At 47.4% G+C, this 15,940-nt stretch overlaps 1 protein-coding gene and 1 long non-coding RNA gene across 3 annotated transcripts in view; one reads left to right on the top strand and one right to left on the bottom strand.

Annotated features, from left to right (window-relative positions):
• Galnt7 (polypeptide N-acetylgalactosaminyltransferase 7) overlaps positions 1–9,157 on the bottom strand; it is a 128,022-nt gene extending 118,865 nt beyond the window's left edge. Inside the window, exon 1 of one of the 2 annotated variants that reach the window (XM_076553309.1) lies at positions 8,946–9,157. In XM_076553309.1, the coding sequence (XP_076409424.1) occupies positions 8,946–9,071 (126 nt within the window). In that variant the 5' untranslated portion in view covers positions 9,072–9,157. The remainder of the gene's footprint in view (positions 1–8,945) is intronic. The other variant, XM_076553308.1, reaches the window with a different exon arrangement.
• Positions 8,912–13,540, top strand: LOC107401563 (uncharacterized). The gene is made up of 3 exons (XR_013045283.1): positions 8,912–9,043; positions 9,858–9,896; positions 13,403–13,540. It is a non-coding gene; the product is annotated as an uncharacterized LOC107401563 (long non-coding RNA).
• Positions 13,541–15,940: the final 2,400 nt, after the last annotated feature.

Raw genomic sequence — 15,940 nt, 5'->3', positions numbered from 1 at the left:
TTTCTACTTATCAAAGACCGGGTCTAGCGAGTGAGACAGTCATCCATTTACGCTGCAACTCAGGTCACCGGAAAGTGAAAGGGTCACCATGGCCAGAGGACAAAGACTATAAACTGAAATAAACAACCACTCTAATAACAGACCACACGACCTGCACTCCAGGCAAGGGCTCTGCCTCCACCTCTAAGTTCATCAAGGGCTACACTCCCTCGAGGGAGATGCTCCGGCTGCACTGACCTCCGGTGTGTTTCTCAAACACTCCCGTTTCACTCCAAACTTGGGGATTTTTGTACTTCATGTTCCCTCTGCCTGGGACACCTCTGCCTCAGATTCACAAGGCAGGCTTAAACGCATTCCTCAGGCTTCAGCATCGTCTTCCCTGACCAGCTGTCATGGTGTCTGTGTGAAACGGTCCTGCTATTGTTTGCAGACCAACCTTTCAATGTGCTCCGTAAGAACACCTTAGAATCAGTGGCGAAGGGTGAATGCTGAGGTTCGAATGTGGACTGTATCCACAGGCTCCTGTGCATTGGATGCTTGGCTGGCAACTGATAAACTGGGGGACTGAGCGGATCCTGAGGGTTTAGTGGATGAATCCCCTGTCAAATACACAATACGATGGGCAGGACCTAGGTAGGGGAAGCAGGGCAGTGGGAGCATGCCTTTGGGGGCCCCATCTTGCCCTGAACCTACCTCTGTCGCCACCCTCCCCACCCCTCCACCCCCACTTCCCTCCCAGGACACGGAAACCTCTGAAATTGTGAACCCAAAGAAGTCTCTCCTCCTTGTTTAGCTTGGGGGTTTTGTCACAGTGGTGAAACACTAACTAAACCAGAGAAGTGTAATTCTGACCCTAACCAAACCAGAGAAGTGTAATTCTGACCCGGGCTCGACTGCTTGGTAAGGTAATGATCCCAAATGAAGGGCTCACTGAGGCAGCTTCATCTGTAAGGCCGGGTTACATCAAGTTGACATTCAAAGGTTGTGACCACACTATAGAGAACATCTGCCTGATCCAAACAAAGAATCCACTCCATGTTGCTACTACTTCCTACTGGGTAGCATGACCAATGAGCAGGGAAGTAATGGAAGGCACTGAGTAGGCATTTAGAAAGGATCTCAAATATCCAGAGTAAATGATTGAATAAGAGTTGACATGTAAATGTCACTATCCCTCCCCTCTCCCTTCAAAAGCCTCCAAAATCACTTTAAAGACTAAATCCATAGAATCCCAGCCAGTCCCTTAGGTTTCCCATTAACTCCCTTCAAAATGTGGTCGGAACTCACTTCTCCAAGCACATGGCACCACTCTTCACCACCAAAAACTGAACGGCTTTCTGGTCTACCAGACTCTTCTGGTCTGGTTCTTGCCTGCCTCTCTCCCTGGCCCCACCCCACCTACGCTCCACAGCTCTCTAAATGCTGTGCTTTGTGCTTTCCCTCCCAACTTCCACCCGACCTACTACAGCTCTTTGAAGACCTCCCTCTTGTGACTGCTACACAGTCACACAGCTCATCTCTCCTAGAAGACACCCAATGTCTCTGTCGTTTCTGCATCTCCAGAGGGCAGCCCAGTGGCGCACAGGAAGGCCTCAACGGATTATTTTGAGCAAATGGGAAGCTGGGAGTTTAGAGGTGTAAAGAGGTCTAGATCTCTCTCTCTCTTGTCTCTCTGTCTCTGTCTGTGTGTCTGTGTCTGTCTGTCTGTCTGTCTGTCTCTCTCTCTCTCTCTCTCTCACACACACACACACACACCTAATAATTATTATTATGGACATTACCATGTGGCTATCAGGTCAAGACTTGAAAAACATCTTTAGTATTCTGTTATCTATCATCACCAACGCCTATAGCAATGGGTAACATTCAGTAAACACCCCAAACTGTAAGAAACATATTGTACCATGTTTACAATATGGCAGCAAGAGACTAGGGCTGTGGAAAGAGACGTATCAAGATTGACATATGAGAAAAGCCAGTCAGCTGGCAGAGAGAAACTGGAATCGCTTCCCCACCTGACCTCCAGGCCACAAACAGGATGAGGGAGAAAAGCCTACAGCATCCACCTTTAGGAGGAGGTGTTTTGCTGTGTAGGTAATGTAAAGGGTCAGAACTGACATGGAGTCTGCCCCAGCTCACCATCCCGCTTCAACCTCCAAGAGTGCTTTTTTTCTTTTTCTTCCTTACCCAACTGCCCCCGTTTCTCCCCTTACTCAATGTGTCCCTGATCCAATTCATCGTTCTGGAATATGATGACCCGGACACCTCAGTGGGTGTGCTTCAGACTCCCATCCCCCTTATTACAATATCAGCGCCTCCCAATTCCTACTAGAATAATCTGTCGACCTTAATAGATACTCCACTTTCCACCCTTCCCATCTTGTACCTGAATAAAAAAATTTATTAAATTGCTCCATTCACAGCCTTCACCAATGGCACACTGGAAATCTAAATTCTTTATTTTGCTGCTTTTCTTTTGTCAGCCTATACATTCAATCTTCAGGAGTAAGGATTAGCATTCAAAATATGAACAAAGACAATTATCTACTTTGAAGCTGAATGATCATAATTTCCCTGCACTCAGCTATTCACATTCTGCTGACCACTTTTTTTTTTTTTTAATAACTACTAAGTTGGAATTTGCAAACAGTCTGTTCACTAGTGGCTCAAACTGAGGATTTTGCTTTCCATTCCTGATGCATTCTTTTCTCTTTCTCCAACATACTACAGCCTGGCATGATGCAGCTTGTACAGAAATCCACACTACCCGGCTCTTATCTCCCATTCCACATGGCCGGCCGACCAGACAGAGTAGTGATCCGAATCCAACTGCTGTCCAACACTTCATTCCTTCTTCACTGAAAACTGTGCGCTCTCCAAATGGCTATTTTTAAACCTTCTCCACCAATTGTTACTAACAAAACATTTTGTGCTGGCAAGGTTGGTTTTGTTTTTTTTTGTTTTTTGTTTTTTTTTTTTTTTTTGGTCAACCTGAACCTCAATTGAGAAAATGCCCCCAGCGGGTTGGCCTACATATAGCCAAGTTTATGGGGTGTTTTCCTGATTACAGATTAATGTGGTGTGGGAGCGCCCAGTCCATGTGAGCAGTGCCGCTCCCGATCCTAGGAGGTGTAAGTAAGGCAGCTGCAGGATGCAGTCTTCCTCCGAGAGTCTACCTCAGTTTCTGCCCCCGGCTTCTTGCCTTGCCTTTCCTCACTGGGGGACTCTAAAGTGTAAGCTGAAATGCACCCCTTCCTCCCCAGATTGCTTTTGGTCACGGTGTTATCACGGCGATGGAAAACACACTCGGACATGGTTCCTTGAGAGGCCCTGGTGTTTTTTTTCCTTATGTAGCTCTTGGATTAAGGAACAGCTTTGTTTCTTTGGTTTCTTTTTGCCAAGGAGAGAAGGTGGACTTGGGCTGTGTGTTCTATGAGCAGCCTCTGGGGAGCCTAAGTAAGGGGGAGATGAGGGGACAGCTGGAAGCAGGGTGCTACCCGACCCTGCTAAGCTACTCAATAGAAAACATTCCCTCAGAACCAACAAATGCAGCGATTTGGGGGATCTGGTTATAGAGGCGCACAAATAAAGGCAGCACCTCATTTACGTTATTTGACAAAATAATAATAACAATAACAACAACAATAACAGTAATCAGTGCGTCCTGGAAATTCAGCACCAAGGAGAGAGGAGAGATACTCTCTCATCAGGAAACAAGAATTCTGCCTTGAAGGGCTCTCAGTCAGTCAGGATTCTGAAACTTAAAAAAGGCTTTTGATGTCTCTCTCTCTCTCTCTCTCTCTCTCTCTCTCTCTCTCTCTCTCACGAACACACACACACACACACACACACACACACACACACACACACACAGTGAGGGGGGGCAGGCTTTTGGTAATCTGTGAACTCAGATTTCGTAGACTTAAGGACCAGGGGTTCTTGGTCCTGTGTGGAAGACGGACAGTGAGAGATAGAAAGGGGCTGAGGAAACAAAGGCCTTCTAAGTCAGGCCTGTCATCCGGGTAACTGGGAGAAGGCCACTGAAGGCTTTGTGTTCTTGCTAAGTGACAGTTTCAAGCAAATGGCCTTTGCACTTGAAACAAAGTCTCACAGTGAAGGCGTCATCAATGAGGTGAAATGACAGATACTACCTCACTGAGATTAGTCAATCCAGCCAGGAATATTCAGTTAAGCTAGATTCCTTTCATCTCATGTTTATCACATAAATCCTCTTGCATAGGAATAGTTGCTGAATTAGTCCTATCACGAACGCCCTGAATTTATTTAAGTCACAGACACAGACACACAGACACACAGACACACACACACACACACAATCAGGTTGTGCACAGGTCTCCCCAGTACACACACACACACACACACACACACACACACACACACACACACACACAATCAGGTTGTGCACAGGTCTCCCCAGTCCTGAACATTTGAACAGAAACTCTACAGCTAGCAGTCTGTCAACATGTCCACTACAAACCTTTCTTTTCAGAGTTTATGATCCAACTCTGAACATTCGGGGTAACACCTGGGGCGAACGGTGTCACTCTGAAATATACTTGCTTTGTTTAATTAAAAGAATGTTCTGCATTTTCCAAGTCTAAACAAATGATCTCAATAAATGATAACCTTAAAATACCCACTTTAGAAGTGAGCTTTCTTATAAACTACAAAGGGAACGCATAAACCTCATCTTCCTAACTTGTCCTCATGTAGCAAACTGGTGTCACCCTAGACTTCGTGAAATCGTCCCTTCCACATCCACTCACCAACTCCCGGCACCTTGGCATCTTCAGCTGCTCGTGAATCAACTTCCTTGATCTCAACAACCACATGGCCAAACACTGTCAGATGTACCCGGACTGTTATTATGAGACTCCTACTATCTGCTCTACAAACCAGCACACGAACTCTCCCTGCAGAGACCTACAGTGATCTTTCCAACACACAAACATTGCCATGCCTTTCCCCTACTCACTTCCCTCAGTGGCTTCCCACACTTAAGATGTAAACTCACAGCACGGTCCATAAGAGCTGGCCCTTCATAGTCTCACTCTCCACGTTTCCCCTGGATTGACCTTCCAGCTTCTCACCTTATCCTTGCTACTTCGTGTCTCAGAAACTTTGCCCGTGCGGCCCCTGTCAGGATTGCTCTGTCCCACCCCCACCCCCCAATTCAACAACTACTCTTGCTCAAATCTTTAGATTTCAGCTCAGAAGTCAGTTATTAAATAACTGATGCTGGGAGGATGTACAGAGATGACCGGCCACACTATTAGAAGCCCATGAACTATGGACTGGTGGCTGTGGAGCCCCCATGGGACTGGACTAGGCCCTCTGGATACGGAAGATGGTTGTTTGGCTCGAACTGTTTGGGGGGGGACCCAGGCAGGGGGATCAGGATCAGTCCCTGGTCCATGGGCAGGCTTCTGGGAATCCGGTGCCTGTGGTGTGATGCCTTGCACAGCCTTGGTGCAGCGGGAAGGGGCTTGGACCTGTCTAGGCTCAGTGTGCTGGGCTCTGCTGACTCCCCATGGCAGACCTCGATTTGGGGGATGTGGGGATGCAGGGTGACTTGGGAAAGAGGGCTGGGGGTGGGAGGAGGGGGGATCTGTGGATGGTATGTGGAGTGAGTAGAAAATTTCTTAATAAAGAAAAATTAAAAAAAAAGAAAAAGAAAAAGACTTGCATGCTCAGACCTCTCTGTTTTCTTACCTCCTAAGGTTTTTCTTAACACAAGGGTATACACATGCTTCTTCCGGAGCATAATTGTATTCATATATTTGTGAAGACTTGACTAACATGTGCTTTTCCCACTAGGCTGCAAGACCCATAATGTCAAAGCAGGAAGTGTTTTCTTAATTGTTAGCACCATATCTAGTATACAACAGGCATTCACAAATGTTTGAATAGAGCCACAAAAATAATCATATAATAGAGTTGTAGATACAGCTCAGTTGACAAAATGTATGCCTGCCATGCACAAAAGAGTCCCTGGCACACCACAAACCCAGCATGGTGATACATGACTGCAATCCCAGCACTTAGGAGGGAGAGGCAGAAAGATCAAAAAGCTCAAGGTCATCTTCAGCTACGTACAGAGTTCAAGACCGGCCCGAGCTACAAGAGACCCTGCCTCCAAAAAAATAAAATATAAAGTAAATCAGACTGAAATGATAAGGTCACTTTAAATATCAGTCACCCCAGAGCAACAGCAAGAGGCTCAGACGTAAGAGGGAATTTTTGTCTTCACCTCGCTTGTTCCCCAAATTAAAGCAAAGAAATCTTCAAAGGACTCTTTAGTTCCAGTAAACCCAGCAGTACAAGACAGAAGCGGCCCTAGCTGGACAGAGCCACAAGCTGGTGGCAGCAGAGGCAGAACTTTCATTTGGTAAGGTAGGTCGTTCTGGTCTACCTTAGGCCTTCTGCAGGGATCAAAAGAGGCCACGTACAGACCCACATCCAAGAGAAGCAGGTTCTCACCAAGGATGGAAGTATCTGCCGTCACACTGTAAAAGTACCACAAGGCAGAGGGAAAACCCAGGAGGCCGCATCTGAAAGTTCCCTAACTGTTCCCCCACACTGGTTCTCAAGAACCCTCAGGTTGACTTTTACTTTAGGGAAGTAACAGTCCTTGATTTACACTCTTAGGACATCACATCTTAAATTGCTTTAGGTTACTATTTACTATACGTCATTGATGTCTCCTGACACATAACATTCTCTTTAATACTGTGCTGGTAAATCTTGGAAAGTCTCAGTTTATCTTTGGCAAAAAATAGAAATGACAAGTTATACTAGGTCCTCTGACAAACTTACCAAATACAGTGAAGAAAAAAATTAAGCTACGCTCCCTTCATAGACAGGTGGGCACTACAGTTTATTACATATCAGCACTAATAAGCTATCTAGAAAAGTGTTATGATAGATCTCCACTTCTTTTTCCAGCTTCTCGAGACTAGAGTCTCCTGTAGCCCCCGCTGGCCTTTTAACTTGATATATAGCCAAGAGTGTCAAGATATATCAGCCTCCCAAATGCTGGGATTATTGGCAGGCTTCACCTTGCTGGGCCCAATCATGGCTCTAAAAGGATCAGAACTACAGGACATTTTGAACGCAAGTAACTTTGGCGGGTTTTCGATTTCCTTCTCAGAAAAATGGGGGTTAGGATGTCCAGCATTATATACAGTGCTTTTATATAAAAGGGTATTTGATGACTTGAGAAAAAAATAAATTTCAATATTCATCTCAACCGAATCAGCAAAAATGATTTAAAAAGAAAAAAAAAAATCAGCCATCACTCCAAACACACCGAAAAGGGAAATGTAATTGTTTTATCAATGTAGGTGACCTAGGTGGGACCCCAGTAAGGTCAGTCTCAAATACTGCATTTTACAAATTAAGCTGTGACATCAGCAACAACTGATTAGAGGACCTCCTCCTAGGAGTCTTCTTGGTCGGTCGTCACCAGCTTTTACACTCAACTTCCTGACGCTAACTTTCCAAAAGTTAATAAAGTACATCATGGAGATGCAACGCTGATTTTTACAGAAGGCACTTGACTACACAGACTCCTCCCACGGCAGCTCAGCTTCTGTGTCCCGGAATCCTGAAGTGTCTTCCACTCCCTTCTGGCTCTGACCTGAACTCGAGGCAGTGGGCATGGGGGGGGGGGTGGAGGATGAGGAACTCGAGGGGGGCTCTAACGGCTCCTTTTGCCGAGGGGGGTGGGGGTGAGTCAGGCCGGGGAGGTGGGAGCCGCGGTGCAGTTCGCGCCGCCAACTGCTGGGTGAGCGTAGCGCAGTGGCCGGATCCCGGTAACTAAAGTTCCGAGCAGCTTGACTAAACCCTCAAAGCCAGGCACTGTCAAGGCTAACACCAGCGCCGCCGAGGGCGGCAGACGGATACGTCCCAGCGGAGCGCGCGCCTCTCGGCATCAGGCTGATGGAGCAGGCAGCGAGGGGGCGGCCAGGAGCCGGGACAAGTTAGGTCCTCGGCCGGAGCAGCCCAGCCAGGGCCCCGGGGTCGGGGGAGAGGTGGCCGCTCCGGATCCGCAGGACAACGCGGGAGCGCCGCCGCGAGGGGACCCCGGGTTCCCCGGCGCCCTGGTGCGGGGAACGCCGATCCCGGTGCGGGGACCGCCGATCCGAGTGGGAGACCAGGCTCTCTCTCCCCTGTCCGGGAATCGGAACGGACAAGCGGGTGCGGGGCGAGGCCTCAGCCCCACGTTCGCACCCGGCTCCCGGCCACGGGAGTTGCAGGGAGGCGGTGCCGTGGGCTGGAGCCCGACGCGGATGAGCTGGGGGCGCCCCCGTGGCGAGCACCCCGGGCTGGGCGGGGACGTCCGGGGAGGCTGGACCGCGGGGCCTGCTCCACCGGACCACGGCGGCGGCGGCGGCATCTCGCCTCCTTCAGGCCTGCGCGCGCCACAGGCCGCAGCGGGGACCAACCCCGCGTCCTCCCGCCGCCACCCGCGGGGCTCGCAGCTCCCGAGTCGGACACCGAGGCTGGAGCCTCGGTTCCCAGGGGAGCCGACTCTGTCCCGCGATTCCCCATCCCGGCAGTCCCGGCGTTAGAGCGTCCGCCTTAGCAGCCGCTGCTGCCGCCGCCGCCGCCGCAGCGGCAGCGCGGGTGACGGCGCTGAACCCGGGGCGGGGACGCGCGGGAGGAAGGGGCGGCCAGGGGGCGGGCCGGCGGCGGCGGCCAAACCGGGGGGGGGGGGGGGGAGACCCGCGGTGTGGGGCTAGGCGCCCCCGATCGGCCGGCGCCGGGCCAGCACCACCTGCGGAGCCGCGGCGCCCACGCGGCCGCGACCCCGCCGCCCCTCGCTCCCGCCACACACACACACATACACGCGCGCGCGCGCGCGCAAACAAAACAAGTTGCAGGTCGCCGCTTGCCGGAGGGGGGCCGGGCGGGTCACTCACCCTCATCCTGCTCAGCGGGCTCGGGTCGTCGGGCCGCGAGGACAGGGAAGACCAGAGCACCAGGAGCCCCAGGAAGCTTCCCACCACCAGCAAACTGCGTAAGATGAACCCGATTTTCAGCCTCATCTTCCTCCGGCGGCGAGAGACACACAGCCCGGCGCAGCCGCCGCCACCACCGCTCTCCCCTCCCTTCTTCCCCCTCCCCCGGCCCTCCTCCTCCTCCTCCTCCTTTCTCCCCCACCCGGATCGCTACGCCCGCCGCCCTCCCCACCGCCTGCCCTCTCCAGCTCCAGATCCGGAACTCCCCTCGGCTTTACCTTCCCCTGGCTCTCCCCTCCGCCCCCTCCCCGCGCCTGCCTCTGCGCTCCGCTGCCGCACCCCCCTCCCCTCTGGCGGCCTCCGCAGAGCTCCGACCGGCCGGAGTGGCTACTAGCTAGCTCTCCAGGCTTCCTTTCTACCTGCCTGCTCTAGCTCCGCAGTGCTCCCCCCCCCCCCCCCCCCGCCCTCTCTCCACCCGCCACCGCGAGAACCCCCCTGCGAGTCCCTAGTAACCTTGGAACTAACTTAACACTTTCCCCCGGGTCTGATCTTAGCCTCTGCCCTACGGCTCAGCCTCTTAAAGCTTCCAGATCCCCAAACTTTTATAGTAATTGTGGACTAAAACTCTGTCCTTGACCAAGCCCCTGCCCTCCTAGGATGCTGCCACCCGTCGCCCCTCAGGTGGACCTGCAGCCTTCCCTCGGCTGCCCTTCCTTGGCTGATGCCTACTGCCCGATCTCCCCTGCCTGAGCCTTGCAGGAAGCAAACCAGGAAGTCGGCTACCGCTGCTGCAGCAGTAGCTCCACGTGGCTGATTTATAGCCGGATTTTTTTTTTTTTATTGATCTTGTTTCTCCCCCCCCGCCCCCCCCAGGGCTCCTTAAGGAGGTGGATTTGTAACCGAAAGGCCCAGGTGAGATGTGCAAATACCAAAGAACTAAAGAGCGTTCCCTTGGAAAGACGGTATTACCTTTTCTCTTGAGCTCATTAGAAAGCCAAGTCGGCTAGCTAAGACACAATACCATCCTTGTTGATGAACTTGTAAGTTTCTACTCCGGGGAAAGCGGATTTCGGGTTTTTAAAAACATTATACACACGCACCATTGCTTCCCTCACAGCTTGATTTTTTTCCAGGAAAGGATATTGGCAAATGTTTAGCTACACGCCTCTCCCTTGTTCATTGTGCCAAAGATGTCAATCACTTTATATCACAGTCTGCAGTGTGTGCCATACTCCTAAACTATCCAATTTGTTGAACAAATGCTTTTTGATGGCAGGTTTTAGGACGGTGTAAATTGACCTTTTTAATCCTAGTATTGCCTTGTCTGAGTCTATTTTGCTTTAAAAACAAGTGAAACTTGGTTATTTAGTTCACCGGGGTGATCAGCATTATCATATGTACTTGCATTGAGCCAGAGATAGGTTTCCATTATTAGGAAAATGGGAAGCTGACCCTTTAGGACTGTGAGCATAGATGGGCAGATGCGTGGTGGAGAAGTGGTCCTCATCACTGAAGTGATGGGAGCCGCCCCTCGGCTGTCAGTATTCCGAGGAGACCCTGCCACCACAACTTGAAATATGTTTGAAAGGCCAAAAAGATAGAAACTGATGAACGGGTCTACGGTTGTAAAAGCCCACGTACCTCTGAGTTCTGAACATTGTTTAAGAGAAACTGAAAGTATACCTTAAAATACAAGCTTTTCACCACATTTGCTGGCTGGCAGGCAGCCTTTGTAGAGAACTCTTTAGAAAATGAGAAGCTATATTAAATGATTGGGTCAAGAAAAGTCACACTTAGCCTCTCTGAGCTTAGAGCCCTTATCTGCCAAAATCATGATGATAATACTTTACAATATTGTCAGAAGGAATAATGGAGGCCAAATGCACATGAAAATATAAAGCACAGACAATGTGATGGGGTAAGTCGTAGTGATTATGGGTATAATTCTTGTGAACGCCACAGTCGTTACTGTATATAACTCCAAGCTCTTTCTGACATGTTGATCCCTGAGTAATGTCACTGAAGAAGCAAATACCCCCCTCCACTGTGCCAATGGGGGAGGTACAGAGTATGAACAACAATGCAGTGGTCTCTGACAGGTTATGAAGTCACAAGTGAATGGTAGCATGGTGCCTTCACCTCCGAGGCCAGCCGGGGCCTGAGAAGTAAAATCACAAGGGAATAGCATTTCTGAGCAGGCAGTATATGCAGAAGGATTCATGTCATTTAAGTTTTGTGTTGCCGGAGACTGGTATTCGCTGTTCTTAGAATTCGGAGCAGGTTTTCTCATCTTGCCAACACGCACACCGTCCTTGCCAAACAATACAATCGCCTCATGTTTATTATACAAATGCTTTCAGGAGTCCACAGGTCAGAACCTAAAGGTTTGGTGGTTTTTAAAAGTCGTCCCCACGTGAACTCTGCTGAAAGATGAAAGAAACCCTCACAAGGAACCAAGCCCACCTTTGGGCTGCACGCCCCTGGGGCTTTCAGCATGCCCCCTCATCCTGTACCCAAGCTGGAGGTCTGTTTCTAAATGCCACTGCTTGCCCTCAGGCCTTCGTACAGGGATTTCTTTTCACCTGCACTATCTTTTGATACCTCAACCTTAAGCTTCAATGTCAGTTACAAAAGCTTTTTTCTAAACTCTTATCATGGTCTCTACACCAAGATATTGGCCAGGTACCCTGCCTTCCACTCCATTTCTCCCTAATAATTACTACTATGTTTTGATTGCTTAATTTTCACTTGCAAGTAAAAAGTAACATGATGCCGGAGACTCGTCTATGGAGAGTTTATTGTATTCTTGTAGCTGATGTGTAAGAAGGGTTTTAATATTCTTTTGGAGGAACACTGAGTAAATAACTGGATTAAAGATACAAAGGGAAAACAGAGCTTAGAAGAGGGCTTAGGAGCACCTCAGTTTTGATTGTTCTTTACCTAGAAGTGCTTTTCCAAGAACAAAATCTTGGAGGTTTTATTTCATTAGGTCAGTGATTGTCTTACAATAGTTGGTATTTTGGTAAGCTGTTGTTTGTCTATTGATAGTCTACTGAGAGTACCTAGATACCCCATTGATAGTCTACTGCAGCTACTTGAACTAAGAAAGTCATAGTTTCAACTTAAATTCAGATTTCCCCCCACCCCAACACAGATTACTAGTTCTGTCGTAAAATTAATAATACTTGTATTGTGCTCATTCGGAATGAAAACCTTGTCAAGGGCTGCCATTCAATGAGATTAGTGATCTCCTGTAGTGTTTTGAAGGCTAAAATGCTAATTTAAAGCCTCCTTTGATTTCATACTGTAGAATACTACCTCTTCATAGCTGGTTACTCTCTGGAACACCTATAATTCAGAGGCTCTTCTGATTTAGCCATTTATTTAAAAGGTCATTGAAACACATTTTGTCTCTCTTCATTGGAACCCCACCACTAGCTCTCTGTTCCTCCTAGAATTAATCCTGAACGCCTTGGTTTGTCACAGAAGACTTCTGGGAGGAGGCATAGCTTTGTAACTACTTGGTTACAAGACTTTTCCAGTTGAAGTTACAGCCATGTCCATTTCTACTTCCAAAATAGCTCAAATTCCTTCTCACTTCTAGACTTTTGTGCATATCTCCTTTTTCCAGAATACTCTTGGTGGTTTTTACACCAACTGGCCCCATAAACTCTATAATCATTCAAATTTCTGTTCATACACCATATATTTTTTTTTTTTCAGAACTTTTACTTGCAAAGGCCCTCCATTTCCTTGCTAGGTTGGGAATTTCTGCTTCGTGTAAGAGTGACTTGGAAGGTCCCTTTCTGAACAGAGCTCAGCCTTTGTATTTGCTCAACTGTCACCTTAATTAGACCAAGTTTTTAAAGGGGAGGACTGTGTTGTCGTTTAGCATTGCGTTCCTAGGATGTTGACAATGCCTTGCACAGAAGACGTGTTCAGTACATGAGAGTGGACGGGAGAGAGTGTGTCTCATGCATTCACTGGTAAAACACCGAAAGATTTGCACACATCCTGTAATATAATCAACTAATATCTTAAAAGACAATTATATCTGAATATTTGCAAAATATTTTGTTAAATCAATTTTTTTTTCTTATTTAAAGAGTTGGGAAAGAAGAGAACAATGTTCTATACCTTATCCAACCAACGTGCGTACTATCATTCCGAGATAGTTCATTCAAACTAACAATCTGCTTGCTAAAATGAATATATGTTGCCCAGAACCTGGGGCCTGCAAAATGGAAAAAGGAGCCTGGTTTTTACTGATGCTGATAATCATAACGTGTTTTTGTTTTTTGTTTTTTTTATGAAATGGGTTGAATGGAAAGAAACTTACAGTAAAAGGGCAGAGAACCCACCCTACCATTTGGAGCTAGAGGTTTGACTAGACTTAAATTTCTAATGTCCTTTTACAGATTGGCTGAAGACTCAGGTTCTCAGCAGAATGGGTAAGTGATCAGAAAGTCTTCACAACTGAACTTTGTCAAGGTATTACTGTAAATCCTGTTCCAGTGTGTGCATATAAACGCCTGCGTCGGCGAGCAGACAAGTAGCTTCAGACAGCTGTCAGTGTATTATCGCATCCTCCAGAGATCTTGCTCACTCGGCTGTGCCCCGAACCTCCCTGTCTTTAGTGGGCAGATCTGATACCTATAAGACAAACCAGTTTCTGTCTTGTTAATACCGGTAATCTCTTAGACACAGGGCGCAACCGTTCCACAGTGAGTAGGTTGGAAAGAAACACTGTCAGTAAAAGGGCCAGAGAATCCACACTCACAGTTTGTAAAATGAGAGATATGGCTAGGCCATATTGGGCAGAGCCTTGATATTCAGGGTCTCTGGAGGGATGGGAAGGCTGTTGAGACTGGGCAGAGTGGGAGGGTCAATTCTGGCTCCTCTTCAAGAGCTGATGGGAACAATAGAGAAGTATTTCACACTTAGCAACGTTTGTGATCAGTTTTAACAAGAGTGGGGTATTCTTAGTAATGAACCACTCCTGTAAGCCTTTTTAGACATTTCAGAGGAGATAAACAGAGCTGAATACAAATAAAGAAATCTGAAGCCAGGCTGCAGAGAGATTCTGCAGGAAGATTATCCCAAATCCAGGAATTAGAGGCTGGACAGGAACTCATTATCTGTCGATCCAACCCTTCTGCTTCCCGATGCTCCGCTGCATCTCACTGGGGTACAGAAATCTCCTCTTCTCTCCAGCTATTTTCTAACAACTGAACAGTGAACAAGTATATTTTCCCTCTTATTTGAACACACGGCTCTATATTAAATGACTGTTTGGAGAGTCACACCGGGGACTTGGGCAGCAAAAGTACCGCTCTTCCAGGGAGTTCACCATAGTGTCATTCAGATAAAGGTGCCTTTTGGAATATTGCAAAGAATTTCAAAATTTGAATTTTAATTACATTTCTTTTGTGGAGAGCAGTCTTTGAGGATTTGGCCTTTTGGGATGGCTTCTGTTTCCGCACACCATAGAAAACAATTTTTAACAAACCGAGTCCTTCTCTGTGATCTTTTATTGTATATTAATAGCTATTTCTATTTACTCAAAGCACTTTCTTTGTGCGTGTATCACGTGTTGGCCATTGTTCAAGACACAGGGGATATAGCAATAAACTAAAAGAACAATAATCCCAGTCCTCGTGGAGTCAGATAATAAATTGCGTGTATAAATCATTATATGTTGTTACCAAATAAACTGCTGCCTCACTCGTGTGCCAAGAGTCTATGAAGATTGACTCACAGACTTAGAGAGTACCTTAGAAGGTGTCTATGATGGAGAGAAACAGCCAAGGAGTGTAATTTGGAATGCTGGATGGGCATGAAGAGAGGTTTGTATTTTAAACAGCTGGAGTAGGTCTCCTTGAGAAGATGACATTTGAACAAGCCCTGAATGGGGGATTTGGGACAGAGCTAAATAAGAAGAGATAGCACCGGGGTTGGGGCTTTAGCTCAGTGGTAGAGCGTTTGCCTAGCAAGCACAAAGCCCTGGGTTCTGTCCTCAGCTCTGAAAAAGAAGAAGAGATAGCATCAAGCACAAGGAACAGTATGTGAAGGCCCTAGGGCAGGAGTGTTTCTTCTCACCATGGCATGGGAAGCCTTAGGAGGTTTACTGCGAGGTGGTATGATTTAACATACCTAAATCAGACCACAGCCTCTGGCTTCTGGGTTGGATATGCAAAGCAGCAAAGCTAAAAGCAGAGATTATACAGTTAGGCTGTTTTGACAATCCAGGTGAAAGCCTGCCGAAGAATGTACTGGGATTCTAGCAGCAGTAATTGCACTAGGTAGGCCATGGAGAGATTGGATTTTTTTCTCAACTCTTATGGTTCCAAATAATTTAGTTTATTGTTTTGCTGCTAGACTGTAAGCAGTTAAATTAATAACCTGTAAAGCAACTCTTTAAATACTCTGGCAAAACACATTATTTAAAGAAACCATGTAAGCAATTACTCAACAATTTAATTAAATCTCCCATGCAACAATAGCAGGTCAGATGCCAGGCTTAACGGATCTGATGGAAAACAACTGAAAATGCCAGGAAAATATGTTTTTGAATTTAAAAAAAAAAATGCACCCGTTAGATAATAAAACAAAGAACTTGAAGGTCAGAGAATGAACAATGGAGGACTCCCTTTCCTGCTTTTGCATTCAAGTGCCGTGGACAAACATGAGTTAACCTGAGTATCATTTATTTTGCATTTATGGATTTAGGAACAAAGCAGTTTCCAAGCCTCCCCACAACTGGAGAGCCTGATAGGTCTGCAGAAGGCCACGGAGACTCCCAGGGTGAGAGAGCAAAACCTATTCCCCTGGTTTCTTGAAGAAAAGCTTATCTGTACATATACCCACACCATGATATAGGGAGTCATAATCATAACGTGCTTTTCACGCTCTTGCAGTTAAAACACATGCCAACTTGACAGCTAGAAAAACCTTAA

Source organism: Peromyscus maniculatus, chromosome 17 (genome assembly GCF_049852395.1).
Source record: "Peromyscus maniculatus bairdii isolate BWxNUB_F1_BW_parent chromosome 17, HU_Pman_BW_mat_3.1, whole genome shotgun sequence".
NCBI lineage: Eukaryota > Metazoa > Chordata > Mammalia > Rodentia > Cricetidae > Peromyscus > Peromyscus maniculatus.
This window is presented reverse-complemented; position numbering and strand designations above follow the sequence as displayed.